This window comes from Capra hircus, chromosome 29, assembly GCF_001704415.2.
Source record: "Capra hircus breed San Clemente chromosome 29, ASM170441v1, whole genome shotgun sequence".
Taxonomy (NCBI): domain Eukaryota; kingdom Metazoa; phylum Chordata; class Mammalia; order Artiodactyla; family Bovidae; genus Capra; species Capra hircus.
The window spans coordinates 50096125-50121407 of record NC_030836.1 but is presented as its reverse complement, the minus strand read 5'-3'; the positions used below and the strand labels follow the sequence as shown (position 1 = coordinate 50121407).

Sequence of the window (25283 nt, the reverse complement as noted above, 5' to 3'; positions counted from 1 at the left end):
ACCCTGTGTGACCCCATGGACTGTGGCCCACCAGGCTCCTCCGTCCCTGGGATTCTCCAGGCGAGAGTACTGGAGTGGGGTGCCACTGCCTTCTCCTTTTGCTGCATAGGAATTTTAACTTTCACGAAGTCTGATTGATCTGTTTTTTCTTTTATTCCTGTGCTTTTGGTGTCCTAGCTAAAAAAACTGCCAAATCCAGTGCCATGAAGCTCTCCTCTGATGCCTTTTCCTAGGAGTTTTACCATTTTAGGCCTTTTGTGGGAGATCTGTATCCACTGTGAGCTGATTTTTGTAAATGGGGTGAAGTAAAAGTCCGACTGTGCTCTTCTACGTGGGGGTCCCATATTCCCAGCACCATCTGTTGAAAAGTCTACAGGCGCTCGTCATGGTTGCTCTCCTCGCCTAACAGTACATTCTGGAATCCACTGCATATCAGTCCATCAAGAGCTTCTTCTTCCTTTTTCTCGGCTGCTTGGTGCTTTGCCAGGTAGATGGACTATAGCTTCTTTATGGGCGTTTAGGTGATTTCCAGCAGTTTGCAATTACAAGCAGCGTCTCAGTGAAGAGGCGTGCATGCTTTTATTTTTCTCTTTAGCCTAGATGCCTGGAGATGGAAGTGGGAAACCGAAAGAGAAGTGTGTAGTCTTTGCTGTCGTTGCTCTCCAGCTGCCAAGCTGTGTCAGACTGTTACGACCCCGTAGACTGTCACCCGCCAGGCTCCTCTGTCCATGGGATTTTGCAGGCAAGAACACTGGAGTGGGTTGCCGTTTTCCTCTCCAGGGCGTCTTCCTGACCCAGGGATCAAACCCTCGTCTCCTGCATAAGCAGGCGGATTCTTGACCACCCAGCCACCTGGGAAGCCCCGACGTCCTGTTGCATGGGTGTGGCGCTAAGTCACTTCAGCTGTGTCTGACTCTTCCAGGCAAAGACCAAATTCCCTTTCCTGAGGGTTTTGCCGTGTGCACCCCCAGCACTGTGTGAGCAAGCTGCTTCCCCGTAGCTTCTCCGGCTGTGTCATCACACTAGTTTATTTTTTGCCAACCTGATGGCATTTCTGTAACTATGCATTTGGGCACTTTTCATATGTCTGAAGGTCATGTATGATGCATACACGCATGTCTTCATCAATTGTCTGTGTCTTTTCTGTGTTATTCTATTGGGTTTCTGGTCCTTGAGCTCTCGATTTTTAAGTCATTTATATTCTAGGAATGTGAGTTCTTTGTGGCTTATATTATGAGTGTTTTCTCCCAGTAGATCATTTGTCTTTTAACTCTATTTATGGTGCTTTTTGTTATTTAAAAAAAACTTTCTATGTTTAGGTAATCAAATTCATCTATTTTCCATTCTATTGCCTTTGAGTTGTGAGTCATGACTGAGAACCTCTCTCTACCCTGACATGAAAGAGAAATTGACCACGTTTTCTCTTAGACATTTAAGGCTTTGACTTTTGCGTCCACGTGACGTCTGCTTGTTCATTGTTGCTGTTCCGTCACTAAGTTGTGTCTGAGTCTGAAGCACCGTGAGTTGCAGCACTCACGGCTCTCCTGTCCTCCACTGCTTCCCAGACTTTGCTCGGACTCATGTGCACTGAGAGGTGATGCCATCCAACCATCTCATCTTCCTCTGCTCCCTTCTCCTTTTGCCTTCAATCTTTCCCAGCATCAGGGTCTTTTCCAATGAGTCTGCTCTTCACATCAGATGGCCAAATTATCAGCGCTTCAGCTTCCGTCCTTCCAGCGATCAAACCAGTCCATCCTAAAGGAGATCAACCCTGACTATTCACTGGAAGGACTGACGCTGAAGCTGAAGCCTGCTCGTGTGTGTAATCTAAGGTCTTCTCTTTCATGATGCCTGCTCAGGGTCCCTTCCTTAGACATCCAGACTGCTCACCAGCATCCTCTGACCTCTGAGTGGTGCGGAACTGGGGGCGGGGAGACCAGAGGCTGTTGCTGGGATGGGCTGTGGGAGGGGGATGCTTGCCCCGGGTGGGTTGGAGTGAGGATGACAAGCAAGAGGCCTGTGGATAAGAGGGTGTACGAGCAGAGTAGATGGTGGGGAGAAAAGAGAGGGCAGGGCCTGAGGGCGTTTGCCCCTGCTGGGTTGGCGCCCAGCCCCCTTGCTCTCCCTCCTTGCCCCCCTCGCTCATGGGAGACCAGCCCCGAGCCTGCCCTCCTGTCACCCACACACCGATGCCTCGCAGACCCAGACCCTGGACCAGGCTCTCCCCTGATCTCCCGCTGGCCTCACGGCACCTCAGCGAGCAGACCCCTCCGATGTGACACGTCCCACCCCAGGCTGCTCCTCCCCACCTTCCCCAGCACAGGGCCGTCTCAGAATCCAGGTTTCCCAGGCCCTGTAACACCGGTGAGACCCTGGGGAGAGGCCATGTGCTTTTGACCAGGGCAGCACAGGCGGGGAGGTGGAGCGGCTGACTCAGCGTCTCTGCTTGCTCTTTCAGGAGACCGAGAATTTCAGAGTTTCCTCTCCTAGGACGTAGTTTCATGAGGGGTGCGTCAGGCTTTGGGGGAAGGTGGTGGGACCCCAGAGCCTTCTCCCTCGGCGTCATTGATTCCCCTCCAAGCTCTGCACCTTCACCCCCAGGCCCCTAGGGCTGGTGAACCCTGACCCCACTCGAGCCCCTGCTCTCATGAATGCCTGGCTTCCGGAAGGCTGGGTGTCCTGCGGTGGCGGGGGGGGGGGGGGGGGCGGCGGCGGTCTTAGTCACCAGCAGGGTCGGGGAGGCTGCTTGGAGGATATGCTGGCTGTTCTCGCGGCCGGCAGGAAGCGGCAGCTCCGACAGCATGCGGAGGTGTCGGCCTGGCGCAGGCGCTTCCGCCCCCGTGTCCCGCCGGGTCCTGGCTGCTCCTCCCCGTCCTCTGCTTTTTTCCCTCCTTGGATGTGGCCGCCATGGGTCACGGCCGGACTGAGAAAGAAAAGAGGGGCTCTCGGGACAGGGCCTCCCCGGCCGCCGGCTGGGCCACAGGGCCCGGCAGGTGTGGGCAGGGGCCCCCCAAGGATGCCCGGGGCAGCTGCTGGGGAGATGCCCCAGGTGTGAGGGGCGAGGGTGGGATGGACTCACTGCCGATGCTGCCTTTGGGTTGGGATACAGCCCAACTCTGGAGTCCTGGTGTTGGAGGTTCTGGCCCCATGGTGGGCGTGGCATGACAGGGGCGTGCCTCTGATGGTCTGAGCCTTCTTCCCACTGGGGGTCTCCGGGCCCAGTGCAGAGCATGTGTCTGCTGGTGCTGGGGGGCCCGGACGGCTGGCACCTCTCATGGGCTCGTGAGGGGCTCCTGGGCGTGGCTCTCCTCCAGCCTCCTGGCTGGTGGCGGTCCTGCCCTCCACCCTGTTTCATATCTGCCTCATATCTGCCCTAACCTGCCTTTGCACTCACCTCTGCGTGGAATATCCACCCTAGCCCTCCCGCGGGCCGTGTCACCGCCCCAGGCGGCCTCCTGCACCCCGACCCCCATCGCTCACAGCGACAGCCCCTCTGTGTGCCTGGGGCTGCTGCCGCGGTCCTCATTCTGTTTACTTTGTCTCTGGTTTACGTCCCCTGGATCTGCCTTGTCCCTGGAGCCCGGAGCGCCTCATGGGCGGCCCAGGCCCGGGCCTTCTCAGTTGGCTTCCGAGGAGGAGGGGGACTGATTTTAGCTGAGTCGTGGTCACTCCCCGGCCTGGGAATCCACCCTCCGAGCCGGATGACGGAGCCCGCGCCTCGGAGCCGCTAGGCCAGCCGGGCTGGGCAGAGGCGCTGACCTCCCCCTGTGGCAGAGCTGGGCTGCTGGCCGTGTGGTGGAGGATGCAGAGACCAAAATAGACCCGCTTCTGGCATCCGGTGTTGAGGAACCCACAGGGGGCCCTGACCACCGTGCCCTGGAGCGGCTCCGGCTTTGATGAAGGCCGGGCCTGGTTCCGGGCGGCCCCGGGGGGCGTCCAGCCTGGAAACTGGATGCAAGAGAGCAGGCTTGGCTGCAGGGGGGAGCTCCTCGACTGTGCGGGGGCCCAGGCTGCATCCACTGTGGCCCGTCCATCACACACGTGCGAGAGCCCAGAGTGTGTTTGCAGAGATCAGAGTGGGCGTGGCCATCGGGCAAGGAAGAAGCACAGAGGAAGCGGGGGTGTTCGTCTCAGGCCAGCTGCAGAAGGAGGAAACAGGCCGCTTCCCGGAGCGCAGACCTTTCAGAGGCTGTGGGTCCCGTGGACAAGGCTTCGTCGTGTCCCAGGACGAGGCCGGGTGGCCCCCGCGAAGGCACCTGCCGGCACCCGCCCTCAGTCACACCTATGACGAGGGCACTCCCGCATCGCTGTGTCCACACGCCCCTGGCTCCTGGGACCTCTGGGCACGTCTGGGGTGCAGCTGGAGGTGCTGGAGCCAGGCTGGGAGTCAGCCACAGGGTCGTCTGCCCCCATCCTCTGCCTGGGACGAGGGCCGGAGTGCCAAGTCCCTGGATTCCTGGAGGCTGCGTCTGGGGATGTGGTCCTGAGTTTGGGCCCAGTCGTCCTCCTCCTCTGCTCCAGCCCCTGCCTTGGCCTCTCTGTGACCCCCACCCACTGCTGCCCCCGCGTGTCATGGGGACAGCCCCTGATGGCCGGGCAGAGGCCCACAGTGAGTGGCGTGGGCTTTCCATGGGCAGGAGCTGTCGAACAGCATGCTTGCAGCTCCTGGGGTGGCAGCTTGGCAGTGGGCGGGACCAGGGCTTCCATACGGCGGTGGGCAGGTGGGTTCACAGCAGTGGCCACTGGGCAGGGACCCTGTGTTCCTTGGGGGCTGACCATACCCCGGCCCAGTGTGGAGGTGCTGGACAGGCCGGGGATGGGGACAGCTGTGGCTGCAGCCTGGTGGGCCCCTGGGAGGGGTCAGGAGCGCGGCAGAGAGGGGCTGGGGACTGGATTTGCCATGTTTATCTCTCCCCTTGCCCCGATGTCCTTGTCTCACCCTCCTAAATATCCTGGCCTCCCCCCAGATCTTCCTGCCTCTGGGGGTGCAAGAGCCTGTGTGTGGCCCTGCCTGACCTGTCTCTCTCTCGCGGCCTGGAATGGGGGATGCTCCCAGCAGAGGCCCGGCTGCGCTGGGGTCCACCTTGGGCTGCCTGCTCTCAGTCTGACCCCCTTCCCTGGGGCGCCTCAGGGCTGCAGCGGAAGATTGGGAACGGCACCATCTGCGGCCCTGATCCTCAGGCCTTCTCGTCCAGAGCAAAGCCGGCCCCTAAATGCCAGGGTGAAGGGCCCCGTTCAGGAGGCCTGCCTGGGCCGTGTGGGTTGGCAGGTCCCGCTGGCGGTGGGCTGTCCCTGTCCATCCCGGAACGCTGGTTTTGTCAGCCGCAGGCCTTCCTGGCTCGGGGCAGCGGGGAGATGACAGTGGGGTGTCCCTGCTCTTTGGCTCCCACACCCCAGTTTCGGCCTTGGGAGGGGGAGCGTGTCCTGTAGGGAAGGAGGCACACGGCCTGGGTCACCCCAGGAGAGAGCCGCAAAGCCGGAACCCTTCCTGGTCTGGGGTGAATGGAGGGCCTGAGAAGCTTGGCGTCTACGTGCAGGGAACCTGGGCCCCTGGACGGCAGGGATGAGGGACAGCCCCTTCCTGAGCTCGTGGGATGAGCCGACTCTGGGGGTCCTGGGCCTGGTGTCAATGCCTGGGGCCTCCATGGAGCCAGGCCTGGCTGGGGGGCAGGGGGCGGTGCCTGGCATGGGGACCTGCTGTCTCTCCACGCTCCCCAGGCACTGACCTGCTGGGCTCAGGGGGGCTGGGGCCGGAAGAGGGTTGGGAACCACCAAGGTGCTGGGCAGGAGACCACTGGGGGTGTGGGTGTGGGGGAGCCAAGGTCATGCTGGGGACCCACGTCTGCTGGGCGTGCAGCCTTGGCAGGTTGAGGACTGTCTCTGGGGAAATATTGGCAGGTTCCAGGGTCAGGGAGCAGTGTGGGGGGCTCTGCCCTGAGCCAGGGCTGCCCATATGGGCTTTCTGGCTTCTCAGAAAGGCCTCTACCTCCAAAGTGTTGGGTGGGGGGCTTAGCAGGGGTCAGAGAAGGAGAAGGCATGGGTTCCTCAAAGTCTCAACCAGGGACCCTGCCTCTCTGGGTGTGGGCAGTGGTCTTGACCCTGAGGACAGACTGTATGGGGGCCCCTGAGGGGCTTGGAGTCGGGAGGTTGCCTTCAGCTGGAGGTCAGGCCACACTGCAGCAAGGAAGACTTAGGGTGGACAGGAGGGAGGACTTTCCCAAGCAGGGATGCGCAGAGACACCCACCTGCTCCGGCACCAGCGGGGCCGTGGGCACCTTGCTCCTCCTCGGGGCTGGGTCCAGGTGTTCTGGGAGCCCTGCCGTGGCCTCCAGTCTGCAGAGTCAGCCTGTTTGAAGGAGGGCAGGGCCCTGCGCTGTGGGCAGGAAGCCCACCGGACCCCTCCCACCCCCGCTGGTGTCTGAGCCCTCTGCCACCTGCTGCCCCTTCTCAGCCCAGAAGGTGAGGCCTGCAGGGGCTGGCCGGGTGGGGGTCACCCCTGGGACGGGCTGCCCCTGGGGCAGCGCGGGCATGCACAGGTGTGTCCAGCTGTCTGCCCTGGCCGCCCTGCCCCCAGGAGGGCCCGCTGGGCCCCTCCCCCGCTCCGGACGGGCCCTGTTCACGGGAAGACGACATGCGTCCTGGAGCAGATAAGGGCCCTGTCCGTGGGGTCACTTCAGTTTGTTCTCCAGCACCTTCTAAATATACCCTCCGAGGGGTTCTTATCGCAGCCGGGCTGGGCCTGGCGGCCAGGCTTAGTGGAGGCGAAGCTGCAGGGGCCAGAGCTGCCCCCACGGCCGTGGGCCCTGGGCAAGCTTGTCTGCTCGGCCCAGAAGCCCTGCCTCGGGTGGGTCTGCCGTCCAGCGCCAGACCCCGAGGGCCAGGACACCCCCCAGCCCCCTGGCCAAACCCCATCCAGCGCCAGACCTCGAGAGCCGGGACACCCCCCGGCCAAAGCCGTCTGGGGCCTGTCCTCTCACTGCCAGGCTGGGCAGCCCCTTGGGGGTGGGCAGTGGGCAGCCAGAGACCCTGCTCCCTGGCTGGACCCTGCTTTCCTGGAGGTGTGGGGCAGGGCCTGGGGGAGGAGGCCTGCGTTGTAGTCCTGCTCTCCACCCGGGGCCCCATGCAGCCTCGGGCCCTCTTTCTTCTCTGACGGGGGTCGGGCCTGCTTCTGGGGCTTCTTGTGACCACAGAGGGGACGGGAAGGCGTGGATTTGCAGGGCTCGTCCCCACCTTGCTGCCAGGCGCTGGGGCCGCTTAGGGGCTGCATGGGGCGTGGTAGAAAGAGTCCGGGCTTCCAGTTGGCACTCTGCTGTCCAGCGGATGCTGAGAACGCATCACGTGGCTGACCGTGGCCCGGGCTGGGCGTCCCAAGTCTGGTCGTCCGTAGCCTGGTGCTCAGACACGGCTGCTGCTTGTCTGTCTTCTCTTTCTCTTTCTCTTTCTCTCTTTCCACATATTGTTAGCACCTTGCCGTGTGTGGAATCTTAGTTCCCCAACCAGGGATTGAGTCGAGCAGTGGACGCGCAGAGTCTTAACGCTGGACCACCGGGGAAGGCCCTTTTATTTAAAAAAAATTTTTTTAAGACACCAATTTATTTATTTTTAAATGTGTTGGTTGCTTGGCCTGTGGGATCTTGGTTTGTTGACTTTTGAAAAAATATTTTAAGACACCAATTTATTTATTTTTAAACTTTTTGGTTGCTTGGTGTGTGGGATCTTGGTTCACTGACGAAGAACTGAACCCACGCCGTAGCATTGGAAGGCAAAATCTCAACCACTGGAGCCTGGGGGCAGTCCCGGCTGTTGCGTTTCTGATCGTGTAACGGATTCCCGAGAAGACCTACATGTACATCCTCACAGCGCCCGCATCCCTGAGACCCCCATCCCTGGGACCCCTACAGCTGCCTCTCTAGGGCCCAGGAAAGGCCCTGACGTGACCGCTTAGGGTGATGTGGTCAAGCCCTCTGTCAAGGCCTGTCCTCGCCCGCCCCCAGCTGCCCCCAGCCGGCTCGGCCATCGACAGAGGGGGACATCCCGCCGCCTGCACACATGAGGGCCTCACGTGGAGCCGCACGTGGGAAGTGAGAGGATGCTGGGCGTGGGGTACACGAGCACAGCCATCCACCTGTGTCCTCGACGGAGCCAGGCTACTGGGCAGGGCGATGGCCTGGCTGCTCCCCGGGCTCGGCTGGGCCTGGCTGTCCCACCACCTGCCCTGCAGAAGGCGTGGCCCATGCTGGGGGCACCGCACCCTGTCACCTCGGGCGGGGGGGCGCAGTCGGGCTTTGGGGCCTGCAGTGCCCCCAGCCTGGGGGCGCCAGGGTGGAGCTGGGTTTCTATCCGCACTAAGCAGTCAGGAGCTGTGAGTCCAGTCCTTGGTGAGCACGGTGGTGCTTCATCGCGGTGGACCCGTCACAGGCCTCCTGAACGTGACCCCATCCTGGTGCCCAAGTTGTCCCCTCACCTGTGTTGTCCTGGGTTTCCGGAAGAGGCCGGAGGAGGGCTGAGGGTGAATCTGGGCAGCCCCTGCTGCCTCTGGGCCGACTTTAGGCAGCGAGACCATGGTCCTCACCTCAGAGCCTCACCCGCTGCGTCTTCGGCACTCCTGGCAGCTGGGTGGCCGCGGCTGCTGCCCACTCACATCAGAGCTCCCTCCCACCGCCCCCAGCTCCTTTCTGCCCGGCACTGTTGGCATGCAGTCTGGGGGAGAAGGGGTACGTGGAGAGCTACCTGGTGTCCTGGCCCATTGGAAACCCTGCAGGGCCCTGGCGGAGGGCACTGGAGTGGGATGTGGCAGGGCAGGGCAAGGAGAAAAAAAAATGGCACGAGAGGATTTCACTTCTGGGTGAACCCTGGAGGCCTGCATGGAGGAGATGGCATGGATAATTCTGTCCACTGAGTTCCTGAGTTGAACCTAAACTGTTCAGGCATTCAGGTCCCAGGTCCCATATGGGGCCTTTAAAGTGGACATCAGACATCCTATGCCTGCAGAGCCCTTGCTCTATCAGGGCAGCAGTGGGCAGCAGGTAGCCAGTGGTCTGATGAGAGCAGGGCAGGGGACACAGGGCCCAGCTGTGGCGTCAGAAGGCCCCCCACCTCTCTCAGGGAAGCCCAGGCCTATGGGGCAGGGGGATGCCCCAGAAGGTGGCTTTGGAGTTCAGACTTCACTGGAGAATCTTTAGCTTGGAGGGCTGGTGGAATTTGCACCCTCCCAGGATCGCCCCCAGCTGCCAGGTGGACGTCAAGACTTGGGCAAGGAGACCAGTTGGATGTGGGCTGCAGATTCTGGTGCAGTCCTGGTGGCCCGTCCCATGGGGCTGGAGACCCCCAGGCAGAGGAGCCCTGGCCTCTAAGGAGGTGCTATGCGCACAGGAATAGCCAAGGGCCCAGCCAGAGTGCGAGGTGAGAGGCCCTGTGTCTCTGGGGTCCCCGGCCCAGGTCACTTTTAGAAAGTGTCGACTGAAAGCCCGAAAGGCTGAGGACAGCCCTGTTGAGAGGTAGGGATAAGCATCTTCGTCTCCTAGGAGCTCCTTGTGGGCAGGCGCTCTGGGATATGTCTGATGGGATCTTGCGCTCATGGGACCTTGGAGCGTGGGACTCCAAGAGAGTGCAGCCTGGAGTTGCGGGAACAGTGGCCTCACCGTGCCCAGCTGCCCACTGGTGCCTGCGTGGCTAGTGGTCGCATCGCCTGAGGGAGCCTCTGAAAGGAATAGGAGCCGGTGCCACTGAACATGCCTCACGGGAGGTTCAGAGTCGGGGCGGCCTGTTCCAGGAGCCCTGGCTTGGATGCCACCCAGCACGTCAGGGGAGAGGGAGTGAAGGGCCGAGTCCCTCCCTGACGTGATGGGGTCTGGACAGTGGGGTACTGAGCTGTGCGTGACCTCGCAAAGACACCTCTCTCTGCATCCTAGTCCCTGGAGTCTGGGACCTTACTCGGGTCTCTGCAGATGCACTGAGGCCGTGAAGGGGCAGGCTCTGAACGTACCTTGGACTGTTTCACAGGGGCACCATGGACACGCACTTTACCATATGCCTGATGCTGGCTTTTAAAGACTCACTGAAGATTTGCTGATAGTTCTCGTCATCATAAGCGATGTATTCATTTAATTCAGTTCAGTTCAGTCGCTCAGTCGTGTCCGACTCTTTGTGACCCCATGGACTGCAGCACGCCAAGGCTCCCTGTCCATCACCAACTCCCGGAGTTTACCCAAACTCATGTCCATTGAGTTGGAGATGCCATCCAACCATCTCATCCTCTGTTGTCCCCTTCTCCTCCCACCTTCAATTTTTCCCAGCATCAGGGTCTTTTCCAATCAGTCAGCTCTTCATATCAGGTAGCCAAAGTATTGGACTTTCAGCTTCAGCATCAGTCCCCCCAATGAATATTCAGGACTGATCTCCTTTAGGATGGACTGGTTGGATCTCCTTGCAGTCCAAGGGACTCTCAAGAGTCTTCTCTAACACCACAGTTCAAAAGCATCAATTCTTCAGTGCTCAGCTTTCTTCACAATCCAACTCTCACATCCATACACGACTACCAGAAAAACCATAGCCTTGACTAGACAGACCTTTGTTGGCAAAGTAATGTCTCTGCTTTTTAATATGCTATCTAGGTTGGTCATAACTTCCAAGGAGTAAGCGTCTTTTAATTTCATGGCTGCAGTCACCATCTGCATCATTTATTAGAATCCTTGATCAGTCACAGAAGCTGAATAATGGCCCCTAGAGATGGAAGACTCCCTGGAACTTGTGAACGTGACCTTAGGTATTTAGAAAAAGCATCTTTGCAGAGGTGATATGTTAAGGATCTTGAGGCGGAGAAGATTCTGGATTCTGGGGCAGGGGGTCCGCAATTCAGTGACAGGTGTCCTCAGAAGAAACCCACAGAAGAAACAAACACAGCGGGGGGTGCATGACATTGGAGGCAGAGACTGGAAGGACGTGCCCTGAGCCCAGAGATCCCGGGGCCCCCGGAAGCTGGAAGTGGCCCAGGGTCTCCACCCCGGCCCGGCCCGCCCACGCAGCGCCTCCCCCACCCCTGTGGCTCAGCCTTGTGTGCGGCGCTCCCCTTGGAGGCTGTGAGGTGCTAAGTGGTGGCCTGGCCCCTGGCAGCAGGGCCCTGCCCTGGGGAGGCTCGGCCCCTCCCTTGAAGCTGGGGCTGGCTTGGCCTCGCTGTCCCTGAGCCCTGGGTCCCCTAGCCGGGCAGCATGGACTGCAGGGGCAGCCCAGAGTCTCCTCCTGGAGGCGGTGTGACTCCTTCCGCACGGGGTCAGGGGGTGCACAGCGCCAAGCACCTGGGCCGAGGCGTGACTGGCGACGTGCCCGACCCTGTTCCACCCAGGGCAGTGCTGGGCACAGGCTGGACCGGGGTGGGGCGTGTCTTGGCTTTCTGTTGGGGAGTGTTTCCCCAGCCCCACGGACAGTGCTGGTGGGACCTGAGGCCAGCTCCCCCTCCCCCGGGGGGCTCAGTGCCACGGGGGTGTCCATGTCCAGACACAGGCTCCCCAGCCCACCTTGTCCTGTTTGCTCAGGGATGTTTGGAATCTCCCAGGTGACTTTTGTGCAAAGAGGAGCCCCTCCGATACGGCCGGAGTTTGAACGTCAGCAGCTAATCTATTAAATCACACGCTCTGAGTTCGGCCTTGAGGTTCAGGCGGCGGGACAAGCCCTTTGTCTGTTATCGGCCCGAAGGTCCTGGCCGGGAGGGCGGGTCTTTGAACCTCACACAGCCTCATTCATAACCTTAATCAAGTGCGGGCAGCAGTCCAGGGCGTGTGTGTACGTGTCATTTACTTAGTCTCCCGTTTCTTTTTCCTTAACTTAAAAAAGCTGTGGCAAGATATGCGTAGTGTGAAACCTCCTCTCTGACAACGTGTAAGCGTACCGCTCGGGCTGCGAAGTCCTGAGCTGTGCGTGCAGCCATTAACTCACCCATCCTCAAAGCCTCTCCTTACAGCAGGGACACACTCTGTCCCCAAAGCACCGCCTCCTCACCCCGCGCCAGGCCCCCCATCCTGCTTTCTGTTGCTGTGGGTCTGACAGCTCTAGGGTCCTCATGGAAGTTGAATCGTACAGGCCTTTCCCTTCCGTGACTGGCGTGTTTCACCAAGCACAGTGTTCCCAACGTCTATCCCTTCACACAGAACTTTTTTTCTGGACCAACAAGACTTTTCCAAGTACGTAATTGGTCTATATTGAATACGCTGCCCAGGTGGCGCAGTGGTAAAGAATCCACCTGCGAGGGCGGGAGACATGGGTTCAATCCCTGGGTCGGGAAGATCCCCTGGAGGAGGAAATGGCAACCCGCTCCAGTCTGCTGGCCTGGGAAATCCCCTGGACAGAGGGGCCTGGCTACAGTCCATGGGGTCACAGAGAAATTGAGCGCACAGACAGGGCGCAGCTAACGCCCCCCGAGCGGCCCAGTGCTACACCTCAGCCTCCTGGACCTCGCTCAGAGCTCGCAGAGCCCGACAGCAGAGGCCTGTCACTTCTGGGTTCCGAGTGTGCCTTGAACAGGCTATATTCCCCTTGCCCGTGAAGCGTGTGCTTCTTATTCACGTTTTCAGCATCACTGGGGAACATCCAGGGTTGAAAGAGGTTTCCCTGTGGGCCGGAGAGACCGTGCCCGTGGACTTCCCTGAGGGTCTGGTCTGTCCTGCCCCGCCTGGGCTGAGCCTGCCAGGCACCGGTGCCACTGGGGACCCAGCCCGTGGGCATGGGGGTGGGGTCCTGCCATCTGCCCCCCGCTGTTCCCTGGCGCACCCTCCTGCTGGACCAGTGCCCTGGCACGGCTCCCGCATTCCTCTGTGTTTCCTGGGCACCTGCTGCCGCAGACGCTGAAATGATGTCCGATGTCTGATAAGGGCATGGATGTCCTCGGGCAGGAGCTGGAGGCCGTGCGCCCAGGGTGGATTGGCCATCAGGGCATCAGCAGGCCATCGTCCTCACCTGAGCCACGGCCGCCCCCCACAGGCACACACACCCCTGGGAGGTCGGGTCGGGCAGCACCGGGGCCCAAGGGGCCCTCTCCCCCACCCAGCCCCACTCGCACACCTGGGCAGAGAACAGGGCGGTGTTCCCCCTTCCCTGGGCCTTGCTCCCCTAGCTCTCGGAGGTCTGCGGCTGCCTGACTTTGGAGCCTTGGGACCCGAGCTGGGACGGAGCGGGTGGCCAGCCCTGCAGAGGCAGATGGGGAGCACCAGGCCCCCCAGGTTGCTGCCAACACCCCAAGGGCAAGGACCTGACCTTGGCCTTGCTGAGGCTCCTGGGCCCACACGCTCGGAGCGGACAAAGCACCCTTTGTGAAATGATTCTTTCTGAAACCAGCACGTGTGCAGGTATTTGAGGAGCTGTTCAGCCTTCAGAAGACAGCGTGACCGAGGCCGACACAGCGTGGAGGGTAGTGAGCTCTGAGCCCGGAGGCCCAGTGGCCCCCAGGGTGGTGCTCCTGGGGGCCCCCCCCCTCTGGCCCAGGGCCTCTGCCGAGGTTCACACAGTGTGGGTGGGGTGGGTCTCTGTGTGCCTCTGAGCAGGAGCCGAGGATGCCCCCTGTGTTGTACCCTCCCTGCAGACCTGTCCACAGGCAGAGCTGCTGTGGCCAGACCCCCGTCTTGGCAAGATTCTGTCCTCCTCGCCCCAGGGCCTCTGTGCCCCGGCCTGGCGCACGGCTCTAAACGAGCTCTTGCTGCTCCGTGAGCATAGCCGAGGTCGTCCCGACACCAACAGATGCCGCCCTGGCAGTAAGAGGCAACAGGGACAGGCCTCCAGAAGAGCGACCGCTGCCCCCAGGCCTCCGAGGCAGCCGAGCGGGCCGCAGGGCCCACCGCGACGCCTTGAGGGGGCAGAGGCGCCGCGTGGGTTCTGCCCATGTCCTCTGCCTCAGGAGGCAGGACTGGGAGAGAGTTCAGGACTTTTCACGCACGTCCCGGTGGCGGGGGCTGGAGGTAGGGGACCCGGGGAGCCGTGGGCAGCAGGACCCGCAGACCTTGGTCCGGGCCCGCACCTTCCCCACCAAGGGTCTCACTGCAGCCTTGGGGACAGTGGCACGGGGCACAGGGCTTGTGGCTTGGGGCTTCAGCCAGTGAGTCGGCATGATGACTGTGGGCCAGCGGGGGTGTTGGTGTCCTGACCTTTGCACCTGAGTGTGACCATTCGTGGCAAGCAGGGCTTTGCAGGTGTGACTCGGTGAAGGGTCTGGGTGTGGGCGACTGTCCGAGTCGCCTGGGGCACGCTCAGTGTCACCGCAAATGTCCTTTGTGGGGAGGGGAAGGGTCAGACGGGAGGAGACCAGGCTGTCGTGCTCCCTGAGCCTCCCCGGGGCCTGGCCTCACCCCTGCCGTGGTTTGGCTGCTTGGGGTTCACCCTCAGGGAGTGTGGAGCCTGGGCCCCGGTTTTCCCATCTGTAGCATCTCTCCGCAGCTGACGCGGCTGTCGTCTCACGGGGACGCGTGTTACCGTCTGTACAGTGAGGCTGGGCAGTGTGGGCGGCGGTGACATCCTTTCCTGGGACGGTGTCTGTGGCTGGACAGGCTGTGCTGAAGCGTCTCCGTGGGCCGCAGGCAGGAGGGTTCAGGAGGAGAGGGCGCGAGGCGGAACACGGGTCCAGCCTTGGGCGGCCCTGGGGCTGACCCCAAGTCCCTGGCTGCACGCCCGCTGCTGAGAGGAAGCAGCCGAGGGCTGTGTCAATGGGGAAGCAGGCTGGAGGGTGGTGTGGGCCTGCTTCCTGCGGCTGCCTGCGCCCCTGGTCTGGGCGAGCCCTCGTGTTGAGCACGCCGCGTGTTGTGGGGACGTCCATGGAGCCTGCAACTGCCGTCCTGTGTCCAGGACGTTTGCCACCCCAGAGGAAGCCCCTCGGGCCCTGTGTTCCCCAGGCAGCTCTCTGCCCGTGAATGTCCCCTCTGGATCCTTGGAGACCACGTGGGCAGCGCCTGGCTTCTCGGCCTGGGCCTCCGAGGCCCGTCGGCCCGTAGCCTGGGTCAGAGCCCATCCCGTCCTGGCCGGGTGGTGACTGCCTGCTGTTGGCTGTGCCTGCAATTGGTGCGCACCTGGCGGTCGGGGCTGGTGGCACTGGGAGCCCTCAGGCCCCGGGGGGAAGTGCCCGGTCCCTGGGCGGTGGGCGAGCCCCCTGCCCGCGCCCCTTCCTGGGCCGTGTCTGAGCGGGCGGGGCGGGCGGCTGGCGCGGCACTGACTGCGTGCGTTCCTGTCCCGCAGCTTCCTCATTGTCCTGGTCTGCCTCATCTTCAGCGTGCTGTCCACCATCGAGCAGTATGCTGCCCTGGCCACAGGGACCCTCTTCTGGATGGTACGTACCAGCGTGAGGGGCCCTGCGCTCTTGCCCCCAGGCAGGTGGGCTGCAAGGTGAAGCCCGCCACTCCTGGCCTCTCCCACCCAAGGGACCCTGTGCCGGAGCCCCACGGCGGGCTGGCTCTGGGGGCTTGCCCTAATACTGGGGGCCTAGAGGCGGTGGGGACCCCGCCTTCCTGGCTCCCTACCTTGCCAGGATATGACCACTGGCCTGAGAAGGCGGAAGAATGACGGGCCCCTGGGCCTGGTGGTCTGGGAGGGCTTCCGGGAGGAGTGGGCTGAGCTGGGAGGGAAGGAAGGACGAGAGGACGTGGGCACTAGGCGCCGGGGTCGCGGTCTGCTCGGCCTGCTGGCACACAGATCTGCAGGCACCCCCGCTCCTGCCTCCAGCCTTGGCCCAGGGTGCCCCTGCCCTCGCCAGCCGATGGCTGTGAGCCGGGGTCCCCGAGTCCTCGTGATGTGCCTCGAGGCAGCGCCTGTTGTACTTTACGCAGTCGGCTCCACTGGTCACCCGACGCCTCTGCATTCATGCTCACGGAGTTTCCCCTTCTTAGGTTAGAGCTGTCTGGGTGGATCTTGTGGCTTTAAATTGTTGGGGTTCATTGGGCACATCCTGGTGGAGGGATCCAGTCTGCTCTCACCCTGTCCCTCTCGCCCCCGGCCCCAGCACCACTTACTCCAGAGTGTGTCTTTTTCCCCCACGCAGCTGGGGACCCGGACGTCCAGGGCTCTGCTCTGCGGCCTCCTGTTCTGTCCACAGCTGCGTGTGCACCTCCACGACAATCCGCTTCGCCGTGCGGTTAACTTCGGGATCCCTCTTCTCTCTCAGCGGTCCCCTGGAGATTCTTGCTTGTCTCTTTTCCCCAGTGGCCTTTACGATCAGCTGTTGGGCTCCCAGAAAATGCCTGTCGGTGTCTGATGTGTGAATTTGGGGAGGCCAGCGTCTCTCTGGCTTGGGGTCGGTCTGTCCACGGGCAGGGCGTGTGTTTATCAGAAGGGCTTCGTGGTCTGGGGATGTGGGTTTTAGACAGCTGTTGCTATCATCAGCATGCTAACAGCCGTTTGTTGCCATCGGTAATGGAACCTCTCCCGCTATGTTTCCGGGAGGCTTTTGGTGTCTAGGAAGGCGACTGCCGTTGTTGCCTGTGCAGCCTGTGACTTCCTCTGTTCCGTTACTGTTTGCGGGGGTTTGTCCTCCGACCCTCTGGAGTCGTCTGTCTCGAGTCACTGCTGCTGGGGCTGGCCCGGTGCCTTGGTTGGGTGTGGAGACTGGCGTCCCTCGGTCGCTCGGGCTTTACGGGGCGGGGCGAGGGGGCTCTCCACGTCTCCTGAGGGGACGCGCCAGCCCGGGCAGGCTGCTGCGCATTCTGGGTTGGGCGTGGCCTTCAAGCCCCGGGAGAGGGCAGGACTCTGCTGGGACGGCGTCCTCTCCTGTGTATCGTCATTCTGTGTGTGTCTGTGCTGTGACCTCCTCTCCTTATGAAGACACCAGTCCTGTGGGAGGAGGACCCACCCTAGGGACCTCATTTTACCATATCACCTCTTTAAAGACCCGTCTCCAAACACAGCTGCATCTGAGATAGATTCTGAGGTCAGGATCCCACAGGAGGGATCTGGGGGGTCATAGCTCAGCCCACGAGGCCCCTGAGTGACTGGGTCGGCTCCCCCTCTGCTGGAAGGTTCACTGAGAGGCCCCCACAACATTGAGTCCCATCGGGGTAGGGGCCCCCGGAACCGCCCCCCCCCCACCACCTCCACCACCCAGCCTGGGCCCTGTAGCACCGGGGGTCCTGGTTTGCAGGCCACTTGGCCCCACCCTCCTGTGGCTCAGGCAGGGCCCCCAGGTGCAGCCCACACGGGATTTTGGTTCCTGAATCACCGCTGATGTCAGCGCATCCCAGGCCCGGCTCTGGGGCTGGAAAGCAGACCATTGAGGGTGTGGGTCACCCCAGGGCAGCTCCGGGGTGGGGGGCAGGCCCTGGCGGCCTCGGGCCCGGCCTCCCCTCTCCCTTTGGCCTGTCTGGGAGCTCCCCCCGACACTGCTGCTCACAGTCACACTGGGTTCCTTGGGGCTCCATGATGCGAGGCGGCCCAGAGCTGGGCGTGGTGGCAAAGGGGCCCCGCGACCGTCTCAGTCTCCCCGCCTCCTGGAGGAACTGACCGCGTACAGTCCGGGCATCGCTGAGGTCCGCGCGCCTCCTGGTGGCTGTGCTCGGAACTGCAGTCTCCTTCCTGAGGCTTCCTCCGTGGCTCAGCTGGTAAGGAATCTGCCTGCGATTCAGGAGACGCGGGTTCGATTCCTGGGTTGGGAAGATCTCCTGGAGGAGGGAAAAGCTACCCACTCCAGTATTCATGCCTGGAGAATCACATGGAGAGAGGAGCCTGGTAGGCCACACAGAGTCAGACACGACTGAGCAGCTAAACCACCCCCGCTGAGGATCGGGGCTCAGCTGGAGCTGGGATCCTGGGGGTGTGTGCCAGCGAGCAGCCCCCACCTCCCAGCAGAGGGCCCTTGCTGCGGGTGCGTCTCCTGTTCTACACCTCCCCATTCTCTCTGCCACACTCGTGCCCCCCCAGGCGCCCTCTCCACACCGCAGCTGTTGGCTTTGGGGCGGGGGGGGGGAGGTTTTCCAAAACCGAGCTCTGGTCATTCTGGAAGCTCTGGTGGGCTTTCGGATCTGCTGGGCCTCTTGGGCCCCCAGTACTGTGCACTTCCTCTCTCTTCCTGCCACCCCTGGCTCCCTCTGCTCCCGTGCAGTTTGCTGACCCCTGACCCTGGGCCCTCCCGCTGCCTCGGGGCCCTGGCACAGGCTCCTGCGGGCTGACTGACCCTTTGACCTGTCGTGAGACTGCCTTCCCGCCCGCCTGGTCAGGCTTCCACTCGGCCGTCACCGCTGGCGCCCCCTGCGACCACCATCTGCCAGGGCTCCCCCTCCTTAGTGCGCCCCGCTCTCCCCCCAGTGGCTGGGCACAGGGGTCTGCAGGCTGAAGCGGGGAGCCCCAGACTCTGTCTCCTTCCTTTGCTGCCGCCTCCCACCCCCCCCCCCCGGGGCAGGGGCCCACGGGCAGCACCCCCCACAGGCCCACAATGGTGCTTCTGGGTTTGGACACTTTGCTTTGAGTCCAGGAGCCCAAAGGGGGCTCTGTGGGGCGCCCGGAGCTGCCGTGGGGCCCTGGGCCTCGGCTTCCCCATCTGCGGAACAAAGGCCTGGGGGAGGATGGCCTCAGATGCAACCTTCTGATGGCCTGTACCGAGTTCCCAAATATTTCGTAACTCACTGGCCTGTGGAAACAGGTCCTTTGTGGTGGGTTTGAGCTGACCATGTCCAGCCACCTTTGGAGTCATGGCCACGGGGCGGGCGGTGGGGTATCAGGGTCACCGGGAGGAATGCAGCCGCAGGGGCCCAGGCTCCAGGAAAGATATGAATTGTGATATGAATTATGTCAAGGGTTGGGGCATGAAAGAGGTAAGAGGTGAAGTGGGACTGGGGGGCGGACAGGGTGTCTGCAGGGATGCTGAGGGCTTCCTGCAAGAGGGGGTGCCCTGAGGGTGGGAGGAGGAGGTAGGTGGGTTGGGTGGGGGACCTCCAGGGGCAGGCCGGGACCACCCCCTGCAGCTGGCAGTGGGCAAGACAGGCCCGGGGTCCCGGGGCTCTGGGTGGAGGCGGTGGCCGGGGGCTCCCTGGAGAGGCTGTGGTCTGCGGGCTGGGGACGGGCATGACCCCAGGCAGGGCGTGACGGAGGGAGCGGGTGTGGGCAGGGGCTGCAGAGGCGGTGGTCGCAGGCCCCCGAGGTCGGCCGCGCAGGCTGGGGCTGCAGGACACCAGGTGGCGCTGTTGCCCGTGGCGCGAGGCTGCCGCTGGCCGGGACCCAGAGCTCTGAGCCAGACCACAGCCCGGAGCCTAGGAGGGGCCCCGAGAGCAGCTCGGTGCTTAAATGGTGGAAAAAAGTCCTTCGAAGCTGTGTTTTCCCACAGAGCCCATATGTCTTCCTGCCTTTTCATGTGCTGGTTTTTATGGGGCCGGAGAGCTGCTGTCTCAGCTCTGGGCAAGGGAGCCTCAGGCGGCCTCCGAGGGATTAAGTGTTTTGCTGAACCAGGGAGATCTGGGGGGCTGAAAAAGCCACTTGGGGTGGGGTCTCATCGCTGCCACGGGGTCTGTCCCGGGGCTGCGGACGGCCTGTTCGAGATCTGAGCCCTGCTTGCGGCTTCCGGGGAACAGGGCTCCCGACACGGTTCCTGAATTCAGGGGAAGCTGTGTGTGTGTGTGTGTGTGTGTGTGTGTGTGTGTGTGTGTGTGTGTGTACACGTGTCTGTGTGTCTGCTTGTGCACACGGCCTCATGCACGGTCTGTGCCCGTGTTTTGGTGTGCACACGCGCCTGTGGCCGGGCTCCAGCTCTGGGCGGCTCTCCCGTGTGCCCCCCGCCCCCGTCCCCCCGCCAGCCTGCTGCTGTGGCAAACACACCCCCTCCCTGCTCCCTGGGGGAAGAAACCCTGGCTGGGCCCAGGTGAGGGGCTGGTTTTTGTCTCCGAAATCGCAGGGTGTTTTTTTTTTTTCTTTCCTTTTTCAAATCCCACACAAAGAGAGAGGCCCTCAAAAGCACAGCACAGACCCCGCGTATCCTGAGCTTCTGGTGGGAGCATACCAGGGATTGTCCTGCGATGGCTGCGGTTGAAAACCCCGTGAGCCGCAGCCCGGAGGCCTAGTGGATGAGGTCATCGCCGAGGCTTCCTCCCTGGCCCAGGCTCCCGGGGGCCCCTCCGCGGTGACCCAGCCCTCCCTCCAGCTGGATCACCCACCCCGGGGCCCTGGCTCCCCCAGCACAGGCGAGAGCGTCCCGCCCTCCAGGCCTCAGTTTCCTAGCTGCGAATCCAGGCCCCACAGGGACCCCCCCGCCCCCGACACGTCCCCTGGCCCCTCGGTGGGCCCCGCGTTTCTCTGGAATGAGGCCTGGGCTCTGTCTCCTGACCCCCGGCTCCAGTGCACACCCTGCTCGCTCCAGCCTCTGCAGGCCCGCCCGTTCCCGGCCCTGCTCCCTACACCCTTCACGTGCCGATCGAGGCAGTGGCGCTGAGTCCGGGCCTGCAGCCCCCGGCAGCCATGCTGTGAGCCTTGGCATGGACAGAGGGAAGCTCGCAGAGCCTGGGTTGCGTCTGCCCAAAGCCGGACTGCCGGTGGCTGGCCCAGGCTCTCTGTGAACAGACCCCAAGGCTGTGTCTGCTCCTGGGCTGCTGCCTCCCTGCGGGGCTGTTCTCTCAGCTTTCCCCTCTCTGCTTGGTGAACTCCTACACATCCAGCAAAGCCCCGCTCCTGTACATCCGCTTCCGGGGCACCTTGCTGCTCACCCAGCGACACTGCTGGCTTTGTCCTCTGGCCACCATGTGCCCTGGGGAGACGTGTCCCCGCTGCGGGGCCCTGAGCCCCTGGGCCTCTGTCCCCGGCACACGGGCACTGCCCAGTGAGGACTGTTTCTGGCTGCTGGGGCCTTCTCTGTGTTCTTCCTCAGGATGTAGCCAGCCTAGGCGCTCCATCCCGGTGTGGGGGCGTCCTCACTTGCGTCTGTTCAGCAAGTGTTTCTACTGCACCCAGTCTGTGGCAGGGTCCTCCCTGGGGCCTGTGTAAGACGGGGCTGGTGCCAGAGTGTGGGAGGGCCTGACCCACCCCCAGGAGCCAGAAGGCTGAGGGGCACCCCTCTGTGTGCACATGACCGCCCTGCCAGGCCAGGGTCAAGTCGCTGCCCCGCTCAGGCAGCCCGCTCGGCGCGCTGTGGTGCGGGGACTCTGGGCCGCTCCATGGTGCGGGGGCGTCGTGGCTCCGGGCTACAGGGGGCCCACCCCTCCTGAGGCCCCGCTGCGAGCCGCCCCCAGGAAGGCAGTGTGCAGGAACCCTGGCCCCCGGGTGAGGGGGCTCAGGCGGGTGTGGGGGCTCCCTGCTTCCCCCTTGGGCAGAAATGAGCCGGGGGCCCGCCCTGGACAGTGGGTGGCTGGGGGCGGGGCAGACTGCTGGGTTTGTCTCTTGTGTGCCAGGAGGGGTGGGCGAGGCTCAGGCAGCCCCCAAACCCCCCATGTCTGGGTGCTCCCCAGCGTCCCCTTGAGAGTCCATGAACAGAGGCTTCGGGGCCACCAGGCAGAATTTGAAGCTGCTGCCCTCAAGGGGTCTTGGCTAATTCTCCAGAGCCCCTTGGCCACCCAGTGGGGACCCCTGAGAACAGGAGCCCGCCGACCCATGACTCTGTGGATGTGGGCCCAAGCCGCCTGCCGCGTCCCTTGAACAAGGGGCCCTGTGTCCCCGCCCCCGGGATGGCCCCCTCACTTCCTCCAGCCTCTCTGGGTGCTTCTGTCCACCCACCCCTGCCATCCCCTTCGGGTGCCTTCGCCCCTCCTGGTGTCTGTGGTGTTCCCCCCTCTGTGCGTGCTCACCACGGGCTGGTGGCCTCTCTGGCCTGACAGGGTCCCAGCTCTGCCTGCGGGGTCTCCCTCCTGGGCTCTGAGGGGCCAGCGCCGCCGCCCTTGTCCTGTAAGTGGGAAGGACCCCCGCCCTGAGGACGTCCGCGCAGGAGGCTGCCAAGGGCTCGAGGGCTCTGGGCCCCCGTGAGGCCCGGGGAGCTGGCTCTGCGTCCCACCCCTGGGCCATCACACCCGCCCGCCAGGGGTCCCTGTCCCTGGGGCTCCTGGCCGCGTTCCTGGCCTGGAGGCAGCTGCTCCTGAGGGGACAGCTGACATTCCTTCCTGCGGGGTCTGCCCTCGGCCTGGAGCCGTGAAAATGGGAACCCTCAGCTGTAACCGGAGCCTTCCGCGGGGTGCGGGGCCCTGTGGGTGGAGGGGTCCTGGGGCGCCTCGCGCGCACAAACAAAGGCGCCCTCTGTGAAGCCCACGCTCTGTCGCGGGCCGGGACTGTCCTGTCCATCAAATCAGTTAGAACCAGGGGCAGGGGGTGGGGGCGCCTGGGCAGGAGGTGGAGGGAACTGCAACGTGTTCGAAACTTTCCCGAAAACCACGTAACCCGATCCCATGCAAGTGGCCCAGGCTGGGTCGCGCCCTGGGCCGGCCAGGCAGTCTTGTGCGCCGGAGGACAGGGCCCCACCTGGGGGCTGAGGGCCGGGGCGGGGGCCCGGCCGCGTCCACCTGCAGCCTGGATCCCGTGGGAAGCGGGCGCCTCCTCCGATCTCGGCCCCCGGGCCCCCAGCGTTTCCTCCAGGAGGAAATTGGAGTCGGGGGCCCGTGGCTCCCGCTGGGCGGAGGGTGCTCTGCAGTCCAGGGGGCGCCTGTGATGGCCACGTGGAGGCCCCGGGGCTGTGACTGGCCAGGGCTCTGCCGGCTGTGAGAACCGGCCGGGTCCGGGTCTGGCTCTGTTTCTTCCCCTGGTGTTTCCTGTTTTCAGGCTGTAAAGCTCTGTGAGGCGAGCTGGGAGGTGGGTGCCGGCCTCTCAGCTGCCTTCTGGGGTGTCTTTGCCGGGAGTCCACTGAGAGCTCCTGAGGGCACCCCGTCTGCACAAGGCCCTCCCCGAGAGGAAGCCTGTCCCACCAGGCCCACGGCCCCCGGCGCCCCTGGAGGGAGAAACAGTCGCCCTGCTGGTGCAAGCAGCTGGCCCGGCGCCTCCCTTGGGCAGGAGTCAGGCAGGGCTCGCAGCAGGCCCCCCTGCCGCTCCTGACACCTGCGGTGCCTGTGTCCTATGCTTGCGTGCCCCCACGTGCCCATTCATGTGCGTGTGTTTGCGTGGCCCCTGGGGCTTTCTTAGGAAGACCCCGATGCTGGGAGAGATTGAGGGCCAGAGGAGAAGGGGGCAACAGAGGAAGGGATGGCTGGATGGCAGCATCGACTTCGTGGACATGAGTCTGAGCAAGCTCCGGGAGATGGTGAGGGACAGGGAGGCCTGGCGTGCTGCGGTCCACGGGGTCACAAGGAGTCGGACACGACAGAGCGGCTGAACAGCAGCAGAGCTTCCTCTCCTAGCCGCCAGGTGTCGGTGGCCTCGCTCCCCAGCTCCCCCCACCGCACCCTCTCGTTCGCCTCCCTTTTCAGAGGCCATGGTGACTCAGCTCCAGGCTGGGGTGCAGGTGGGTGGGGACGAGTGGGGGCCCTGGGTCTGGACAGACGGGAGGTTGGCTCGGCCTCCCGTGTTGAGCCAGGTGCCCCTCTGGCCCGGCTGGAAGGCGCCGACTGTGCAGGCAGGGGGTCTTCCCCGGCACCCAGGCCACCCATCAGCTGCCCCCAGGAAGAGGGTCCCCACACTCTGCCCCCCATGGCGTGGGTCCTGCTGGGGAGGGGGGTTCTGCTCCACGTTTTCTGTCCCGCCTTGCCCGCCAAAACGCAGGGCCCAGGACAAAAGTCAGATGCTGGGGCGGGAGCGCCTGCTGCGGCCCACAGCCCCTCCATCGGGGATTTGGCGGGACGAGAGTGTGCCATCCGTGGGACAGGTGTCTCCTTTATGCTGGGCCCGGGGCGGGACGAGAGTGTGCCGTCCGTGGGACAGGTGTCTCCTTTATGCTGGGCCCGGGGGCTGCGGAGGGGCACGCCATTAAGTGCGACATTCAGTGGGGTCTCCGCTCGGCGTAGCTGGAGGGCCGGGTTTTGTTAGGGCTTGTTTTCACGTCTGACCCTGGCCAGCTGGAGGGCCTTGTTTTAAGCACGGGGTAACAGCTGACATAACATGACGGGATCAGGCTGAGCAGGCAGCCGTGCCGCGGGGGGCTGGCGGGGGCTGGCACCGGCGCTCCACGTGGGGGCTCCCGGGGGGCTGCCCAGGGCCGTCGTCAGGGATAATAGGATGAGCCCGGTGGGGCCTCGTGGCCGTGGGGTGCGGCGTGGTGGGGTCCGCCAGCTGTCGCCCCCTGGACGAGTGGGCCGCGGGAGTCGCCGGTCTCTGGGTGGGGGCTGGGGGCTTGCAGGTGCCAGAATAATTGCCCAGGGGCCTGCATTCAGATGGGCTATAATCGCGCTCTCTGCCTCCCCAGGTCATGGAGAATGGAAGCCAGGGGCCCCGGCCGTGCGCCCATTGAAGTGTGTCATTGTGTGGCTTCACGGGAGGGCAGAAAGGGCTGGCACAGCCCTGCGGGGTCGCGGGCCGCCACCATGCCCCTTGGCCGCCCCCACCCTGGCCCCTGACTCACTCAACAGACCTGGGAGCAGGAGGAGGCGACTTCTCTTTCTGCATTTTCTGCCCCTCTGTTATGCGGTGGTCGGGCACACTGGGTGGGTTAGGTAGAAGGAGGTAGCTGTGGGGGCTCCTGGGTCTGGGGGCTGCTAGCAGCCCCCTCCCATAACCCAGTGGGAAACCCTCCTGAGCAAGGCCCCCCCCCCCGCCCCCGTGCCCAGAGGGCTGCCTGTCACCTCCTTCTGGGCCCCTGGGTGCCCTCCTCCCTGCCCAGCTGGGCTCAGGAGGCCTTGATGACACTCATGAGTGCAGAGGGGGCTGAGAGAGGCCCTCCAAGCACCCAAGTGCTATCACTCAGTCGTGTTCAACTCTTTGTGACCCCACAGGCTATAGCCCGCCAGGCTCCTCTGTCCATGGGATTCTCCAGGCAAAAATCCTGGAGTGGGTTGCCATTTCCTCTTCACGGGGTCTTCCCCATCCAGGGATTGAACCTGGGTCTCCCGCATTGCAGGCAGATTCTTTACCACATGAGCCACCAGGGCAGCCCAAGCATCTGAGGGTCATGGGGGCTTGGAGGCGACGAGCCCCTCCCCACACACACGGGTCTGCGGGCCCCAGTCCTGCTGGGCCGCCCCGGAAGGCGAGTCCAGGCTTCAAACCTTCACACTTCCGCTTCCCCTCGGCTGGTGACTGTGAGACGGAGACCGCCCCCAGCCCAAAGCTCACGGCAGGGGTCTCGCCTTTGCGTTTCCAGGTGGACCCAAGCCCACTGGGCTGAGAAAAGTTCCCCCGGCTGGCTGGCACCCAAGCCGGGGTGGCCGTGAGGTGGTGGTGCCCATTTCCCGGCTTGGCAAAGGCGTGTCTGGTCCAGCCGAATGCTGTCAGAG

General features: G+C 63.3%; 1 protein-coding gene across 1 annotated transcript in view; it reads left to right on the top strand.

Moving 5' to 3' along the window:
• The window catches only part of KCNQ1 (potassium voltage-gated channel subfamily Q member 1), a 378447-nt gene that overhangs the window by 42250 nt on the left and 310914 nt on the right, over positions 1-25283 (top strand). The window contains exon 2 of the mRNA XM_018042975.1: positions 15211-15301. Within this exon, the coding sequence (XP_017898464.1) occupies positions 15211-15301 (91 nt within the window). The remainder of the gene's footprint in view (positions 1-15210; positions 15302-25283) is intronic.